Source organism: Lactuca sativa, chromosome 8 (assembly GCF_002870075.4).
Source record: "Lactuca sativa cultivar Salinas chromosome 8, Lsat_Salinas_v11, whole genome shotgun sequence".
Lineage (NCBI taxonomy): Eukaryota > Viridiplantae > Streptophyta > Magnoliopsida > Asterales > Asteraceae > Lactuca > Lactuca sativa.
In genome coordinates, this window is record NC_056630.2 from 61,795,016 (window position 1) to 61,810,307 (window position 15,292).

Sequence of the window (15,292 nt, forward strand, 5' to 3'; positions counted from 1 at the left end):
AGATCACAAACTGCCAGATATCGCTCCTCAACATCTCATGGTACCGGGAATTTTTCATCTCCTAGTCCACCACATACTGCAGAACCAAAAGTGTCCTCTCCCTGAACATAGCGGTGATCTCAGTCACCGTCTCAATAGTCTGACGGAGGTCCTGAAACTCTCGTGCCAGCTGCTGCACCTCGATCACCAGTGCAAACTCGGCTCAGAACCTGGTCGAGAAATTACTCCAGGTCATCAAATCAATAGTGTTACCTCCCACAACATGCCCTACCTCCTCCCACCAATCACGAGTCCTGTCCTTCAGGAGGCAGAATGCTAATCTGAACTTGTCCCCCTCGGGACAACGACTGGTACGGAAGGCGTTGGCTACACCTGCCAACCACCTACTTCTCGCAATGGGGTCCCTAGCCCCATGATAGTATGGCGCTCCACAAGCCCGAAGCTCCCTGAAGGTCAAAAAACGAGCCCCAATCAAAGCCACAATCTCAGCACGAAAAGCACTCAATCTCTCATAGGAGTTTGATCAAGGATACTGTGTGTAATCTCAGACGAGATGAACTCCCTCGTCTGGTCGTCAAGCTGCCCGACTCCAGAACCCGAGCATGATCCCTCCTTGACACTGGAACTGTCCACTGGCCTGCCTTGCAATACCACCATACTGAAAATAGACCATAAAACTATTAGAACAAGCATCGATGCATATCGGAGAAATCATAACTACACAAGCTCCCTGGCTTCATCACAACCCCCTTGAAATCGAGTATGGATCCTCTGCTTCCAGTAGTATGGGCCCATACTACCTTCCACATCTATCTGTACTTTCCTCAAGAAGTGCCTTCATTCAGCCAAGTTACTCTATAATTAATAGATCCCTCGCAGCTAGGGCTCTCAACACTAAATCTCATCCTAGGTTCTCCTAAAGCAGACTCCACACCACTCTCTTCCATCAGCTGCAAAAGGAACTCATGCTAACCACCTCTAACTAGTTCACGAATACAATTACATATTACAAAAACTAGATAATTCTTCGAATGAGAGATCTCTTCCTACAACGGTTGGACTCAGACAAGAGCTGTGCAATAGAGCTAAACCTAACCTTCTGAAATTATTTAGTTTCCATAATATGTAACTTAGCATATTTGTTTACTAACTAGCTGAGATTAGCAAGAACTCCTAAAATCACAAAGCAAGCAACATTCGAGCATCAAGTAAAAAGAAATTGAGCATAACCTAATCAGGCCATCCTATCACTGACTGATTAGTACTAGCTTGCAAATCTATAAGCTCATATAATAAGCATATATACAAAGGCATCTATCATAGATCATTAGCCATACTCTAGCATGCGATTCACAATTCATAATTCTTATCATATATAAACATGCATGGGTATTTTGGGATAACTTACTTGAGCTCGGTTGATTGCATGCACCACGCCCTTTTCTGTTAGAAATCTTTTTATAAAAATTCTTTTCTTTTGAAAATTCCCTTCCAACCCTTAGTTTGAGTTCAAACACACCCGAGGTTGTGCCCGAATCCCTCAAATCAAGGTTATGATACCAACTTGTAACATCCCCTCTGGCACGTATCACAATATTGTCTGTTTTGGGCTCTCGACACGGAAACTTCCCAAGGGGTCACCTATCCCTGAATGGCTCTCTCCCGGGCACGCTTAACTGTAGAGTTCTTATTGGATATGTTGCCCTCACGACTTTAAAACGCGTTGTGACAAGGAAGGTATCCACACCCCTTATAAGGAAATGTTTGTTTCTCTATTTCCTAGAAATTTTAATTATTTTGTTTTGGCAATTTTCAATTTTCAATATTTTTTTTTAAATTCAACGCAAAATTTTACTTTCTTTTCTTTCTTTCTATATATATATATATATATATATATATATATATATATATATATATATATATATATATATATATATATATACCACTCACTCTCTTCTATAAATTAAATATCATCTTCGCCATCGTCATTAATGGACTCCTCGTCAATGTAACATTCAAAAACATGGTCCTAAAGTTTTGTTTTTAATAAAAAATAAAATTGTGATTCCAATAACATCCAATCATCTCAAATAAAAACAGATGTATTGATTATCTTAAAATCATAGTAAAACAACAAGTGTGGAATCTATTGGTGTGTGCGATGCAGTCATCCCGAGCTCTTCCCTTTTGGAACCAGAAGTACCTGAAACATAAACTGAAAACCGTAATCACAAAGTTTAGTGAGTTCCCCCAAAATACCACATACCATACATATCAAACAATAATGAGATACAGGCCCCGCCCATACTCCAATAATAGTGAGATACGGGCCCCGCCCACACTCGGAAACGGCCCCGCCCAGTGAGATACGCTCCCTACCGACACTCGGATCGAAATGAGATATGGGCCCCGCCCAAATTCATATAACGGGCCCCGCCCAATAGACATACACATATAAGCATATACATGTATCACATAGACAACAAGTATAACCACATAATCAAACAAGGGTCGGCCTTGGAGCCTTATACCCACATAACCTAGGGAGGAAACTCACCTCGGATGCTGAAAGATAACATGATAAATCCCCAACCCTGGAAACAACTCTACTCAATTACCTAAATAGAAACAATCCCTTAGATACCGATCACTAATTAGAAACCCCTTAAAGGTCAAACTTGGCCAAAGTCAAAGTCAAATTCAACGCTCCTAGTTGACTCAACTCGTCGAGTTATCCCACAACTCGTCGAGTTGCCATTAAGCACATAATCGCGATATTTCGATCCCAACTCGCTGAGTTTCCCTTTAACTCGTCGAGTTCCTCCGTTTTTCAACATGATCGGGACAAACCCAACCCAACTCACCACGTTCCCTTAAGAACTCGTCGAGTTATTCGATCAACCAACCCATTTAATGCATTAATCCACCATTCTTCTAACCAAAGCGTTATCTTCCAGATCTAGACTGATCATATGTCTAGAAGGGTAAAGTTTCCAACTTTACCCATTAAGAACCACCTAAAAGGCATTAAGCTCAACCCTAATCCTAAAAGGATTATGCCTTAATCCAAAAACCACCATATCTTCAAGAGAGAGCTTATGAACACAGATCTGGACCTTAAAAGTTGTCTTCAACTTTACTTACATGCATGGCCAAATGAATATTAAGAGGCCAAAACAAGGGCTTAGAAGGTGCATGGAGCTCTTAGGGCCATAAAGTTGGCACCTTTATGCCATGAAAGCTCATTAAGACCTTGGATCTGAAAGGGTTTGCCCATATGGGACGTCCAACTCCCAATGACCACTTCATTTGGACAAAAACAAGCAAAAGAACACTAAGATGAAGATCTATCTAACAACAAAGCAAGGTTGAGAATTTTTACAAGAAAGATGTCGAAAAAAAAGCAAGGATTCTAGATCTAGTAGCTCCTTCTTGTATCTCCAAGCTCCCCTTTCTTCCGATGGCTTCAAACACACACAACACACTTAAATATGGCTCACAATCACTCAAAGATGCCTTAGGGTTTAGGACAGTGGAGGCTAGAAATGAGGCCAACTTATGAGGATTAAGCTCTTTAAATAGGGTGCAAAATCCCGGAATTAGGGTTTCATTTATTCCAGACAACTCGTCGAGTTGAGGCCTTCCAACTCGTCGAGTTGGTCACTAATACACGCAATCCATAACATCTCAACATGACGAGTTGGAGCTACCAACTCGTCGAGTTTCTCTACAAAATGAAATAATTTAGAAGTTTAAATACATACCAGGAACTGAGCGTTACAGTCAAAATCTTCTATAGATAATACCATTTGAATAACTAACGCAAGTCATTTTTTTTTTCATAAAATTATAGAAGCAACAAACCTTTTATTGCAAAATGCATGTTCCGGTTTATATCCAAGAAGAATAAAAACTATAAATAGTGATCGTAAAGCCGCGTATGATCATCTCAAATGAGATTACTCTGTCAATAATCCTATATTAAACGCACAAAAGTTTAGATGACAATACCAAATATGCAAGATCTATTTCCTATGGATAACTAATGATTTCAAGAGATAGTTTCCATTTTTAGATTATCATGGAAAGCACGATGTAGGAGTTTTACAAAATTACAAAAGTACACATCTGCTATGCATTCGTTGATGCCTTAGGATCCCACAATGGCATCTATATCCTTGATCAATCGTATCTTTTCAATGACCTCAAAAATAGAAAAGCACGTTAGTGTTTGTTTGAAGTTAACAAAGTGGAATATAAGCTTGAGTATTATCTTGTAAGATGACATGTATTATGAGATGACAATGTTAGTGAAATCATCACATGTCCATAAGATGAAAAACAAAAACTATTCAAGTTAGTGTAAGTGTAAGCATCAGTAGGGAAAGACATCGAATGAATATTTGATGTCCTTAAGGAATTTTGGCATATACGTGTAACATGGCATGCGTAATGACACCCAAAAGATTAAGACACATATTGTATGCATGCATCATATTGCTGATGGGTTTTGAGCATAACAAACAATCTCTATGTGTGCATGCAACCCTAATTCTTGGATGCATGTTTTCTTTAATTGAACATACAAGTATTTAACATAAAATAATAAACTTTAAAAGGCATCTAGTATTTTCAAAATTTACAGCAAGAGATAGTAAACTAACCTTAGAATGTTATATAGTAATAACAAACAATTCCTTGTTGTTGTAGAAGCTTGAGAACTAGTGTCACAAACATAACACTTCTAATGACTCACAAACACACTTAACAAGAGGATGATATGAGAGAGAGGAGGAGGAAGCTTCAAATTTCGGCTATTCTTCTTAAGGTACGAATGACCGAAATCTAGAGGGTTGTAGCTCCTTATATAATTGAGATGGCTTAGAGCCAAAGCTAGGGTTTGCTGGAGGAAACCCTAATTCCTTAGCTTAAGGCCTAAGCAGCCCATAGACTCCCCATCCAATACTTCTAGGGTGGTCCAAGAGCCCAAATCCACAACTATCAATAAATTGCTAAATAGCCCTTACACTTTCAATTAATTCCTTTAATCCTAAAATTAATTCCATACTAATTTATGATTAAATATTAATTAAATAATATGATTATTAATTAATATATTATTTCCATAATACATTAAAAAACCAGTCATTTCAATTTATTAATCAAATAATAAATTCTTCCTCTTTCTCAATAGGTCATCTTGTCTAGTTGCTAGTATGAAGTCAATCCAAAAAAACTGTGCTAGTATCAATTCAAGTATATACCAATTATAGTTATGGGCTTAGACACATAATCCAACAATTACATAGTTTGATGTTAGAAGATGGATGATGTGTGTAATATAACTACGATGAATTTGAGGATGAAGATCTAGTATCATCAGAAGAAATTGATCTGGAAGTGAATGTAACAAATATACGAGCAATATGTAGCGAAGAAGTGCATAATAACGTTTGCTCAAATTTGATGGAATAGATTCATGCTAATCGATTCATATAGTCTTAATTATGTTATTTTATGTAGATTTTAATCAATTTGTTTGGTGAAAAAAACAAGTATCATTAATGTTTTATTGGTATTTACTTTTAGTTTTAGTTTAATGTTATAATTATAATTTGGTGAAAAGTTGAAATGTTGAAAGATGAGTATTTCTTCGAAAAAAATGTGTGAAAGATTAATAAGAAAAAATGACATGTCGTAAAATATTGAAATTGTAAGACAAGAGTATACATGTTGGTCTAATATTTTCCGAGCAAGAACGGTGACACCTAATATTTGAATCACCGTTCATGTATTGTGAGTTCGTGACAAACATGTGAAAACCAAGTATTGATAACAATGACAAATTATTGACGCTATTTTTTCATTTTATTTCCTACGTCACTTCTTTTTTTCTTTAATTCAATTTGGTGCTCCTTTCTTCAACTTAATCCGTTCGGTACAACTTCTTCCGAGTCTATTTAATACCAAATTCACACCATATATATGCACTAAAATTGGTAACCAAAGTGTGATTGAGATGGAGAGATTACCAAATTTGATAATATTCCTCAATTTATTGCTTATGGCATCGACTTTCGCCAATGCACATGTTGTTAAGTCAATGTTCCCGTTTGGAGACTCGCTTTTTGATCCTGGTAATAATCATTTTACCAAAAACTGTACAATTCAAGCGGATTTTCCACCTTATGGCTCAACTTTCTTTAAGCGTCCAACTGGACGATTTACCAATGGTCGAACTGTTGCAGATTTCATTTGTAAGTCGATCGTTTTCTACAAACTAAAGACGCTAACATTTATTTAATCGATATTACACTAATCTTGTCATTACTTTTGTTAATGGAAAAAAAACTAGCATCTTTTTACGACCTTTGTCATACCCAACATGACCTATAAAATGAAAATGTTTAATATAGGTAACGTCCAATTTCTAATATCCATCATATTTGAATGAAATTATTTGGATTAAAATTACATTATGTTGTGAATTAATGTTAATTTGGGGCCAGAAAAGTTGTGCAGCACAATATTTGGGGATGGAGCTTCAACTACCATATCAAGAATTAAGGCAACAGATAGCAAATGGTACTCGGAAAGAATTTCCAGATAACGGTATCAGTTTTGCAAGTGCTGGAAGTGGATTGCTGAATACAAACGAACAATGTGTAAGATAACCAATCTTACAAATTTATGAATTCATTTTTCAATATGCGGTTATCTTTTATATAATTTATAAAGATATTAAACAAAAAAACAAAGGATATATGTTATACAATGATCACTAATCGGAATTATTTAAGATTTGATAAAAAAATCATTTTAATCTTTAATTTAGTTGTCGAAGTTGAAATTTCTAATGAAAAACATTCGAGTTAAAAGAAAAACTAGTTAAAATACGTTCAATGTTATAAAACATTCTACATTTTAGGTTTTTCTGATTAAATATATACTGTTTATTTTAATTTAAAAACGTCATTTTTCCAATTTTTTGATCAGGTTTATTATAAACTTTAGATAATGGACAATTTTTATTTTTACTTTTTCAGTTAGAAACACCCTAACTTTTTGTTAAGAAAAACTGTATTTAATTTTTTTTTCTCCGAAAATAAGTCCTCACTTATAAAGAAAAACAAAAAGTTAGCTAGTTTTTTTTTTCCTCGGATAGTCAAAGCTACTTAAAAGGACCGAAACAAAAAAAAATAAAAATATTGAGGGGTTATTTGAAAAACAAAAAGTTTAGGTTTATTTATTATTATTATTTTTATAATATTAACCCTTTAAATAAAATGATCTAAAGTGATTATCATTATGTGATAAAAAATTTATGCTGATGAAATGCAAAAAAAAATAATCAAACACCAGCCAAATTGCCCTAAAAATAGCAAGATTGTTTATTTGTAAGATCAAACTTTTGATAACTAAGGGCGTGTTTGATAAAAATAGTTGTTAGCTGGAAGTTGTTAGCGGGTAGTAGGTAACGGGTAGCGGGAAATTATAGCTTTTATTTGTTATATGAATGTTTGACAAAAGTAGTTGGAAACTTTTGAAATATATAAAATTACATAAAAGGACAATTGATTAAAAATAAATAAATATATAAATATATTTTTAAGGATAATTATGGAAATTGATTTCAAAAGCTCAGGAGCGTTTTGTTAAACGCTACATGAAGTAGCTTTTAGAATCGGAGCGTTTTGTTAAAACTAAAAGCTAAACGCTCGTACTGCCAAACAAAGTTTTTTGTTTAAACTAAAGCGTTTTATCAAAAGCTAAAAGTTAGAAGCTCCCAAATACTTCCAAAAGCTCTATGCCAAACACGTCCTAAATTATATAAAAAAAAATGGTTGCTATTATTTGTATATAATTTTTTATTTAAAGGTCAATTACACGCCAAAGTAACGTATCTTTTAAATGTTTTTTAGATCAATATATAATAACTTATAAGCGGTTTGCTATTCGATAATGCGGTCTTTATTTGATTATAGGCATAATTCCATATCTCATAAGGCCTTGAATTTTTATTTTTTATTTTTTATTTTTTATTTTATTTTTTTAAAACTTGAATAAAATATATGTTCCATAAAATAAAAAGTAACTAAATATAAATCATTTTACATATTATATATACATAATAATTTATGACATGTGAACGATAACTTTATAAATATTTTAGGAGAATATTTTAAAAACTTAAAAATTTCTATAGAATTATATGATTTTTTCTAAACAAAAGTAACTTCAGCTTATCATTTATCAATAAGATATATTGTCTTTACAATCTATATAAGGTAAATGGTTCGAATCTATCTCTTTATTTTGAATTACATCACTCTTTTTTTTCTTTTTTTTTCAATTAACTTTTCTTTCTTTTTTTATATGTTTTTTTAATAATACTTAATACTTTTACAAAATACTTTTCTATAATCTTAAAACGCATTTTTTTAGAAAAGTATATTTATATTTTATTTTTGTTATGAACTAATTTTACAATGTTTTAGAAATTTACTTTTGTACAACTTTTACGCATTCAGTTTTATTTCATGTAGGATTTTAAAAAAAGGTTAATAAAATCATATTTTATAATTTCATTTTTATGACACTTTTATATATAATTAAATTTCGATAAAATTTCATAATTGGTTCCCGTAATTTATAAAATATTTCATTGTGAGGACTTTTATGGTAACGTCATTGGTCCCTATGGTTTGCAAAATTTCATGAATAGTCCTTCTGTCGTTAAATATAACTTTTCAGTTGTTAAATTTTTTATGAAAAGACTATTTTACCTTATACAAAATTTGCAAAATATTACAAACTTCAAGGACTATTTGTGTAATTTTGTCAATTATGAAATTATATATATAGGGATATCAAAAAGTCCCGTGGGGGCCCGTCCCGTTTGGAGGAAATTTTTTTAAAAAATCGGGGCGGGGACGGGGGCAGGGGGCAAGGTTAACCCTCATTTTAATTTCGGGGGCGGAGACGGCGGTAGGCAATCATGTCTCGAAACCCCCATGGGGACCCCGTTAATAAATTACACTAATATTTACATATATTAATTATGTAAATATAATAAACCATAACATGATTTGAGCTTTCAAAATTCATTAAAAAATATGTTTTTAAATTGTTAGTATAATGTTTTTAAGATGGGGCGGGAACGGGGGAACAAAGAAATTTCGGAGGCGGGGGCGGGGTTGCAAAGAAATAACATTTTTTGGTATTTTTAGTATTTCTTTTAAATTTTTCTGTATTATTTTTAAATTTTTTCGTATTATTTTTAGTTTTTTTTCCTATTTTTATTTTTTCGTTGTTTCATTTTATTTTTCAAAAATTTGATAACATTTTTTTTACATTATTCAAAAGGTGTAAAATGTATGAATATACTAGAGTATATTACAATTTTGGTGTTTGAGTTTTTTTAATTTATGGTTTTTGTATTTTTTTTTAAATTTAGACTGAAATAAATAATTAAGTTATATTTATATTTGTAACATAGGTCCAACTTTTTTTCTTTATATTTTTTCCTTCTTTAGTTGGTATTTTATATACGTTACAACAAATTAAAATTTTAAACAAATTCAAATGGTATGTCTATTGAGAATAAATGTTTTGATGTGTTATATTTGTGATTTATAATTATTATAATAGGAAAACTAGCTAATATTTCTAAAATGTAATTTGCAAATTAAGTCTTATTTCTATATGAGATTTTTAAAATAGTTTAAGTTCAAGATAATATTTTCTTTGTTTGATAATAGATTAAAATAAAGAATAAAAAATTCATCTAAGAAAGTGACTCTAGAATAAAAGTTGTTATAATATTTTAAATTGAAGTTTTTTTTTTTTTTTTGAATCAAAATAAATAAAAATTTTGCAAACACTATAAATAACTAAAATGACATTTTTCAAACCACGAGACCAGTGGCGCGACATATTTCATAAAAGTCATCAAAGTGAGATAATTTGCAAACCATATGACTAATTATGAAGTTATCTTAAATTTAATCCTACTAAAAATTACTTCTTAGTATATGTTATATATACAAATTTTCCATTAAAAAAAGTACCTCTGATATTTGTAAAATGGTAAACGGATTCATCTACACTTGTTTTAATTGACAATAACCTTCTTAGTGTGCATTCGTGATATACTCAACTCGCTACTAATTTTATTACTTTGGCTAAGATAGCATATACTAAGTTCCAATATATGGTTATCACGTGAAAAAGGTAAATTAGAATCATGTAGTAATTCAATATAGTTAGCTCTCTATTTGATGTGTGCTGTTTTACATTATTAAAAAATGACAAATAAAACATTTTAGTTTTTTGAAACATGAAGTTAATTTAGCAATAGAAACTCTAATGACTTCAACTGTCGTTCATGAAAATCAAAGTGTAAATTACATTAACAATTTTGTTATACCATAATTTTTCTTTGCGATGTTTGATATATGGGCAGGGGGTTTCACCAATCCAAGTCCAGTTACAACAATTCCAAGCCCTTATTGACAACAACCATATACGTAAAGACCAAATTCAAAACTCCTTGTTCTTACTAGAGTCGGGTTCCAATGACATTTTTGACTTTCACATATCTCTCTTTCCAAGGTTGTTTCCATCAGCCCATGTAGATAAACTAGTGAAACAAGTCGTGAATGTCATTGACAAACTCACCAGTCTTGGAGCACGTAGGATAGCCATTTTCGGAGTAGGCCCGATGGGATGTATTCCTGCTACAGTCCTCTTGCCCCATGTGCCGATTGCACCTCAAACTGCATGCAATGATAGGATAAACAACATGGTGACGCAATATAATAATGAACTCCAAAAAGTAGTAAACGATATACCAAAAAAGTATCCTGGTGTAAAAAGTCTTTATGGAGCAGTGTATGATGTTACCCAAACTCTTCGTGCTGACCCGAAAAGTCATGGTACTAATTTTTATTTAACATATTCTCTCTAATTACTCCTTGTTCATTTGAAAATTAAAGGTCTAATCATATTATATATAATACTTATTGTGGAATAGGTTTTGCCAATGTAAATGAGGCATGTTGTGGGGCTGGACCCAAAAATGGAAAGGTGCAATGTGGGTTAAACGGTACTAGGATGTGTGAGAAACCTAGTGACTTCTTATTTTGGGATTATTTTCATCCTACAGAGCATACTTATGAACTATTAGCTAAAGCATTCTGGGATGGTGACACTAAATGCGCGAGGCCAATGAATCTCCAGGCATTGGTTAATACTTAATTAATATCCCCTAATATATAATTAATCCCCTCAAACCTCTTTTTTATATAAAGGACTAGCCATATTTTTACATTGTAATAACCATTTTATATATAGTTGTTATTTATTAAATGATGGATTATGCAACACAATTTGTTACTTTACTAAACTTGTACAATAACCTATACATCTACATGCATGATTCTTTTGTACAATTCCGCTAGCGTCTTCTTTCATTAATGATGATTAAATTAATGACTTTATGTTATCAAACTTAGATCAAATTGTAGAGTTCTGTTCTCACAAGGGGTATAGGAAAATAATATTACAAAACTATTTTGATCTTAGTTCATTTTGTACTTGGTTTTTAGTATATATGATTTATAAAAGGGTTGTTGGTCAAGTGTTTATTCCATCATTCTCACCTATGTTTTGAGGATAATTGTGGAAATATGCCTAGTTCAAGGGCTATTTTGTCTTTCTAGCAATCCATATCTAAAATGGGTGTATCAATTCAAAAGAGTTAGGTTTAAAATGAGTGTTTCAGGTCTAAAAAGGACTTGCTCCTAAAATACAAATGCTTCATTCTTGAAGGACCAAATTAGCCAAATTGCAAAAACTTTTAATCTCATTGAACGCAGGAAAATTTAGAAAGAGAGAGATTTGAAAACTTCTTCTTCTTCTCCTTTTTAGGATCAACATTTTCTAGGGTTTCAAACCTTTTATCACTAAATCACTATAACTTATTCTAATCTCTTTGATCAAACTCTATAAACACTATAATGTTTTACTAGATTGGTTCTCGGTTTCCTCCGGCCGTGGTTTTTTTTCCCGATTTGGGTTTTCCATGTAAATATTTGTGCCTCTTTGATTTACTTTTTGATTGTTATTTTTTATTTCATGTGATTGATTATGGTTTGATATTTTAATTCTATTCCTCTTGAACTAATAATGTTCTCGTGATTTGGATTTCTGAGTTGTTTGATGCATTAGGGCTTTTTCATTTTAGTACATCTTACCCTCTTTGTTTACTACAATTGGTATCAGAGCTTCCGGGTTTTAACATTAGTTTATTAGGATCATTTTTTCAAGTGATTGATCATGTCTTAGATTAAGTATGATATTCCTTTGTTGGATCGAAACACCAGATTTCTCATGTGGCAAGTTAAGATGAAAGATGTTCTAATTGAGATGGATTTACACAAGGCGCTTCTGAGTTCCAAGAAGATGTCTGCTTCGTGGATGGAAGAAGAAAAAGAGACAAAATATTTAAAAGCTCAATCCCATATTCATTTGCATTTGTTAAATGATGTTTTGCAAGATGTTTTGAAAGAACTTCAGCGGTTGCTTTATGGTTAAATTTGAAGCAGCGGTTGCTTTATGGTTAAATTTGAAGCAGCGGTTGCCTTATGGTTAAAGTTGAAGCAATTGTTGATGACGAAGAGTCTACCAAACAAGTTGCATTTAAAGCAATAGTTGTTCAATCTTAAAATGATTGAAGGAGGTTTTTTATCTGAACATTTATCCATATTCAAAGAGTTAGTAAATAATTCAGAAAATATGGATGTTCAGTATGAAGATGAAGATTTATCTTTATTCTTGCTGCCATTGTTGCCCGAATCCTACAACCATTTTCATGATACTATCATCTATAGCCGTGACACTCTTGTCTTAGATGAAGTTTTTACAGCTTTGAATTCAAAAGAGAAGATGAAACATATTCCCGGTGATGGTTCAAGTGATGCGAAAGCCAAAGGTTTAAATTCTTAAGTAAGAATAACAGTTTGAGGTAAAAATCCTCAATTTTCCAACAGGACCAGATCCAAGCGTAACGTCCCGAAAACGGTCATAAAATTTTTCGTTTAAAAGTCTATCAAATCATTCATTAATTTTTCAAAACCAACATCAAGTCATAATATTCAAACCATCAGAGAACAATTATTTCAAATGCGGAAATCATGAGGGGAGGATGTTGTGCCATTATGTTGAGCCCTTCCTTTTTGAACCGGAAGTACCTGAAACCTTAAACATAAACTATATGCACAAAGCTTAGTGAATTCCTCAAAATACCACATACCCAAAACACATAAGTGTCATAGGCTACTATGACATCCCCAAAATCTCGGCCAGAAAAGACTGATTTTCATTTATGCTTTTTAAAATAATTTCAGAGTAAATCCTTTTGATTTAAAAGTGTTGCGGAATTTGTTCCCAAAACAAAACATGATAAAATAATATTTATCAAAGCATTTCATCAAGAGATGCATTTTCATTATATAATCAAAACTCGGGATGTCATGTTCCGATACAGACCATAAAGCATAAACGATATCATTACAAGTCATTCAACAAATATATACATATACAGACTTGTAAACAAAACAACTCGATGATTCATCCATCTTACGCCCTTGCGCCACTTCCTGTAATATAAATAAAACTGAGTGGGTCAGGCTTGGGAGCCTGGTGAGCACATAGGGTTTTCAACCCACAATAAATAAATTATATTTAATTTCACCAACCAATCACTATCCCGATTACCCATTCCCGTTATCCTCACTTTACGTCCCTAAAACAACATCTATCTCAAGGGACCTAATCTAGGATTTTCATCGGGACGGACATTACTGCTAAGGGGTTTCCTCAACAATAGATATCCTAAAGGCAACCATGAGGGGGATAGAGTACACCGGTGAACACATCGTTCACAACACCTACAGGTTATGAACCTGCTAGCGTTCCACTGGACTGTCTAGAAAGAGTTCATGGTCGTTATCCATACTCCGCTGAATAACTAGATCAACAACAACAACATCGAGGCCTCTCATCTGTTTATTTCACACCAACTATCTACCCATGTTCTACCCAACATATTAGTAGATAAAAATATATATTTTTATACATAGTTTAAAAACCTGTATAGCATTTTCATTCAATATATATTCCACATAACAGACGAGGCACACCCACATAACACGTATTTCATAGAAAGCAATTCAGATCTATGAGATGGAAGAGAATGAATATACATTCACACACATAACAACAAAATTATACACATAACACGTATTTTGTATAAAATACTTCATAATCATGCGTTAGAAGAAAGTAACTACGCACTCACACATATAAACAACAATATACTTAATACACTCGAACCATACTTGTATTATTATCGTGTTTATGAAAGGTAGTATACACTCACTTGATCAGAAGATGATCGGATAGCACTACGGCTTGCAGAAGTACTAATCCTCAGCAGATCTGGAAGATCTTCACAAAAATCGAACTTCTCGCGGGCAGAGCTTCGACTCGGCAACCGCACTTCTCGGGATCTTCGGGATCTCGGGACTTGCTTCGGGGCTCGAGAATTTACCGGGGCTTCGGGGTACTTCTGGCACGCAAATCGATGCAAAACGGGAGAGAGAAAAGAGAAAAATAGCAATTGAGTCGGCTGCCTTCGGATCCTATTTATAGGAGGCTGGAGCCTCGGAGTACGCGGGACGTACTGCAGTACGCGGGGCGTACTGCAGTACGTGGGGCGTACTGGTCCGAAATCGTCACTGCTTACGTATCCGAAGAACTCGAGTGCAAGGCGTGTCATGCTTCGTTGTACGCGGGGCGTACGCTAGTACGCTGGGCGTACTTCGGATGAGTCCGATGACTCCTCTTCGGATAATGCCGGATTTAATAATTAAATTTAATTATTAATTATTTAATAAACTTCGAAAATTCATATCTTCTTCATACGAACTCCGTTTTCGACGTTCTTTATATCCACACGAAGGTGAGACTACGCTCTACAACTTTCATTTAGACTCCGTCGGCTAATTTTAACCTTATTTTTATTATTTATTTTTAATAGGCCGGGACAGAAAAACTTCGTTATAAATTCATAACTTCTTCGTTTGACGTCCGTTCTCGCCTAACTTTTTATCGCTTCGATATCAACAACGAGACCTTCGATCGTCGTTTAGATTGCTTCGACTAAAAACCGCTCGATCTCAAATCGAGTATTTCAGGCTGCATACCGCTATGTCGAAACTTCAGAAAA

The 15,292-nt window shown here is 33.5% G+C and overlaps 1 protein-coding gene across 1 annotated transcript; it reads left to right on the forward strand.

Annotated features, from left to right (window-relative positions):
• The first annotated feature begins 6,004 nt into the window (after positions 1-6,004).
• Positions 6,005-11,437, forward strand: LOC111911218 (GDSL esterase/lipase 6). The gene is made up of 4 exons (XM_023906998.3): positions 6,005-6,257; positions 6,523-6,665; positions 10,466-10,937; positions 11,036-11,437. The coding sequence occupies exons 1-4, from the start codon at positions 6,020-6,022 to the stop codon at positions 11,257-11,259; spliced, it is 1,077 nt and encodes a 358-aa protein (XP_023762766.3). The 5' UTR covers positions 6,005-6,019; the 3' UTR covers positions 11,260-11,437.
• Positions 11,438-15,292: the final 3,855 nt, after the last annotated feature.

Bases quoted from the DNA above. Each gene is read 5' to 3' on its own strand.
- LOC111911218 (XM_023906998.3), top strand. From the start codon at position 6,020: ATGGAGAGATTACCAAATTTGATAATATTCCTCAATTTATTGCTTATG. The intron at 6,258-6,522 runs GTAAGTCGATCG...AAAGTTGTGCAG, and splicing joins AACTGTTGCAGATTTCATTT to CACAATATTTGGGGATGGAG. The intron at 10,938-11,035 runs GTACTAATTTTT...ATTGTGGAATAG, and splicing joins TGCTGACCCGAAAAGTCATG to GTTTTGCCAATGTAAATGAG.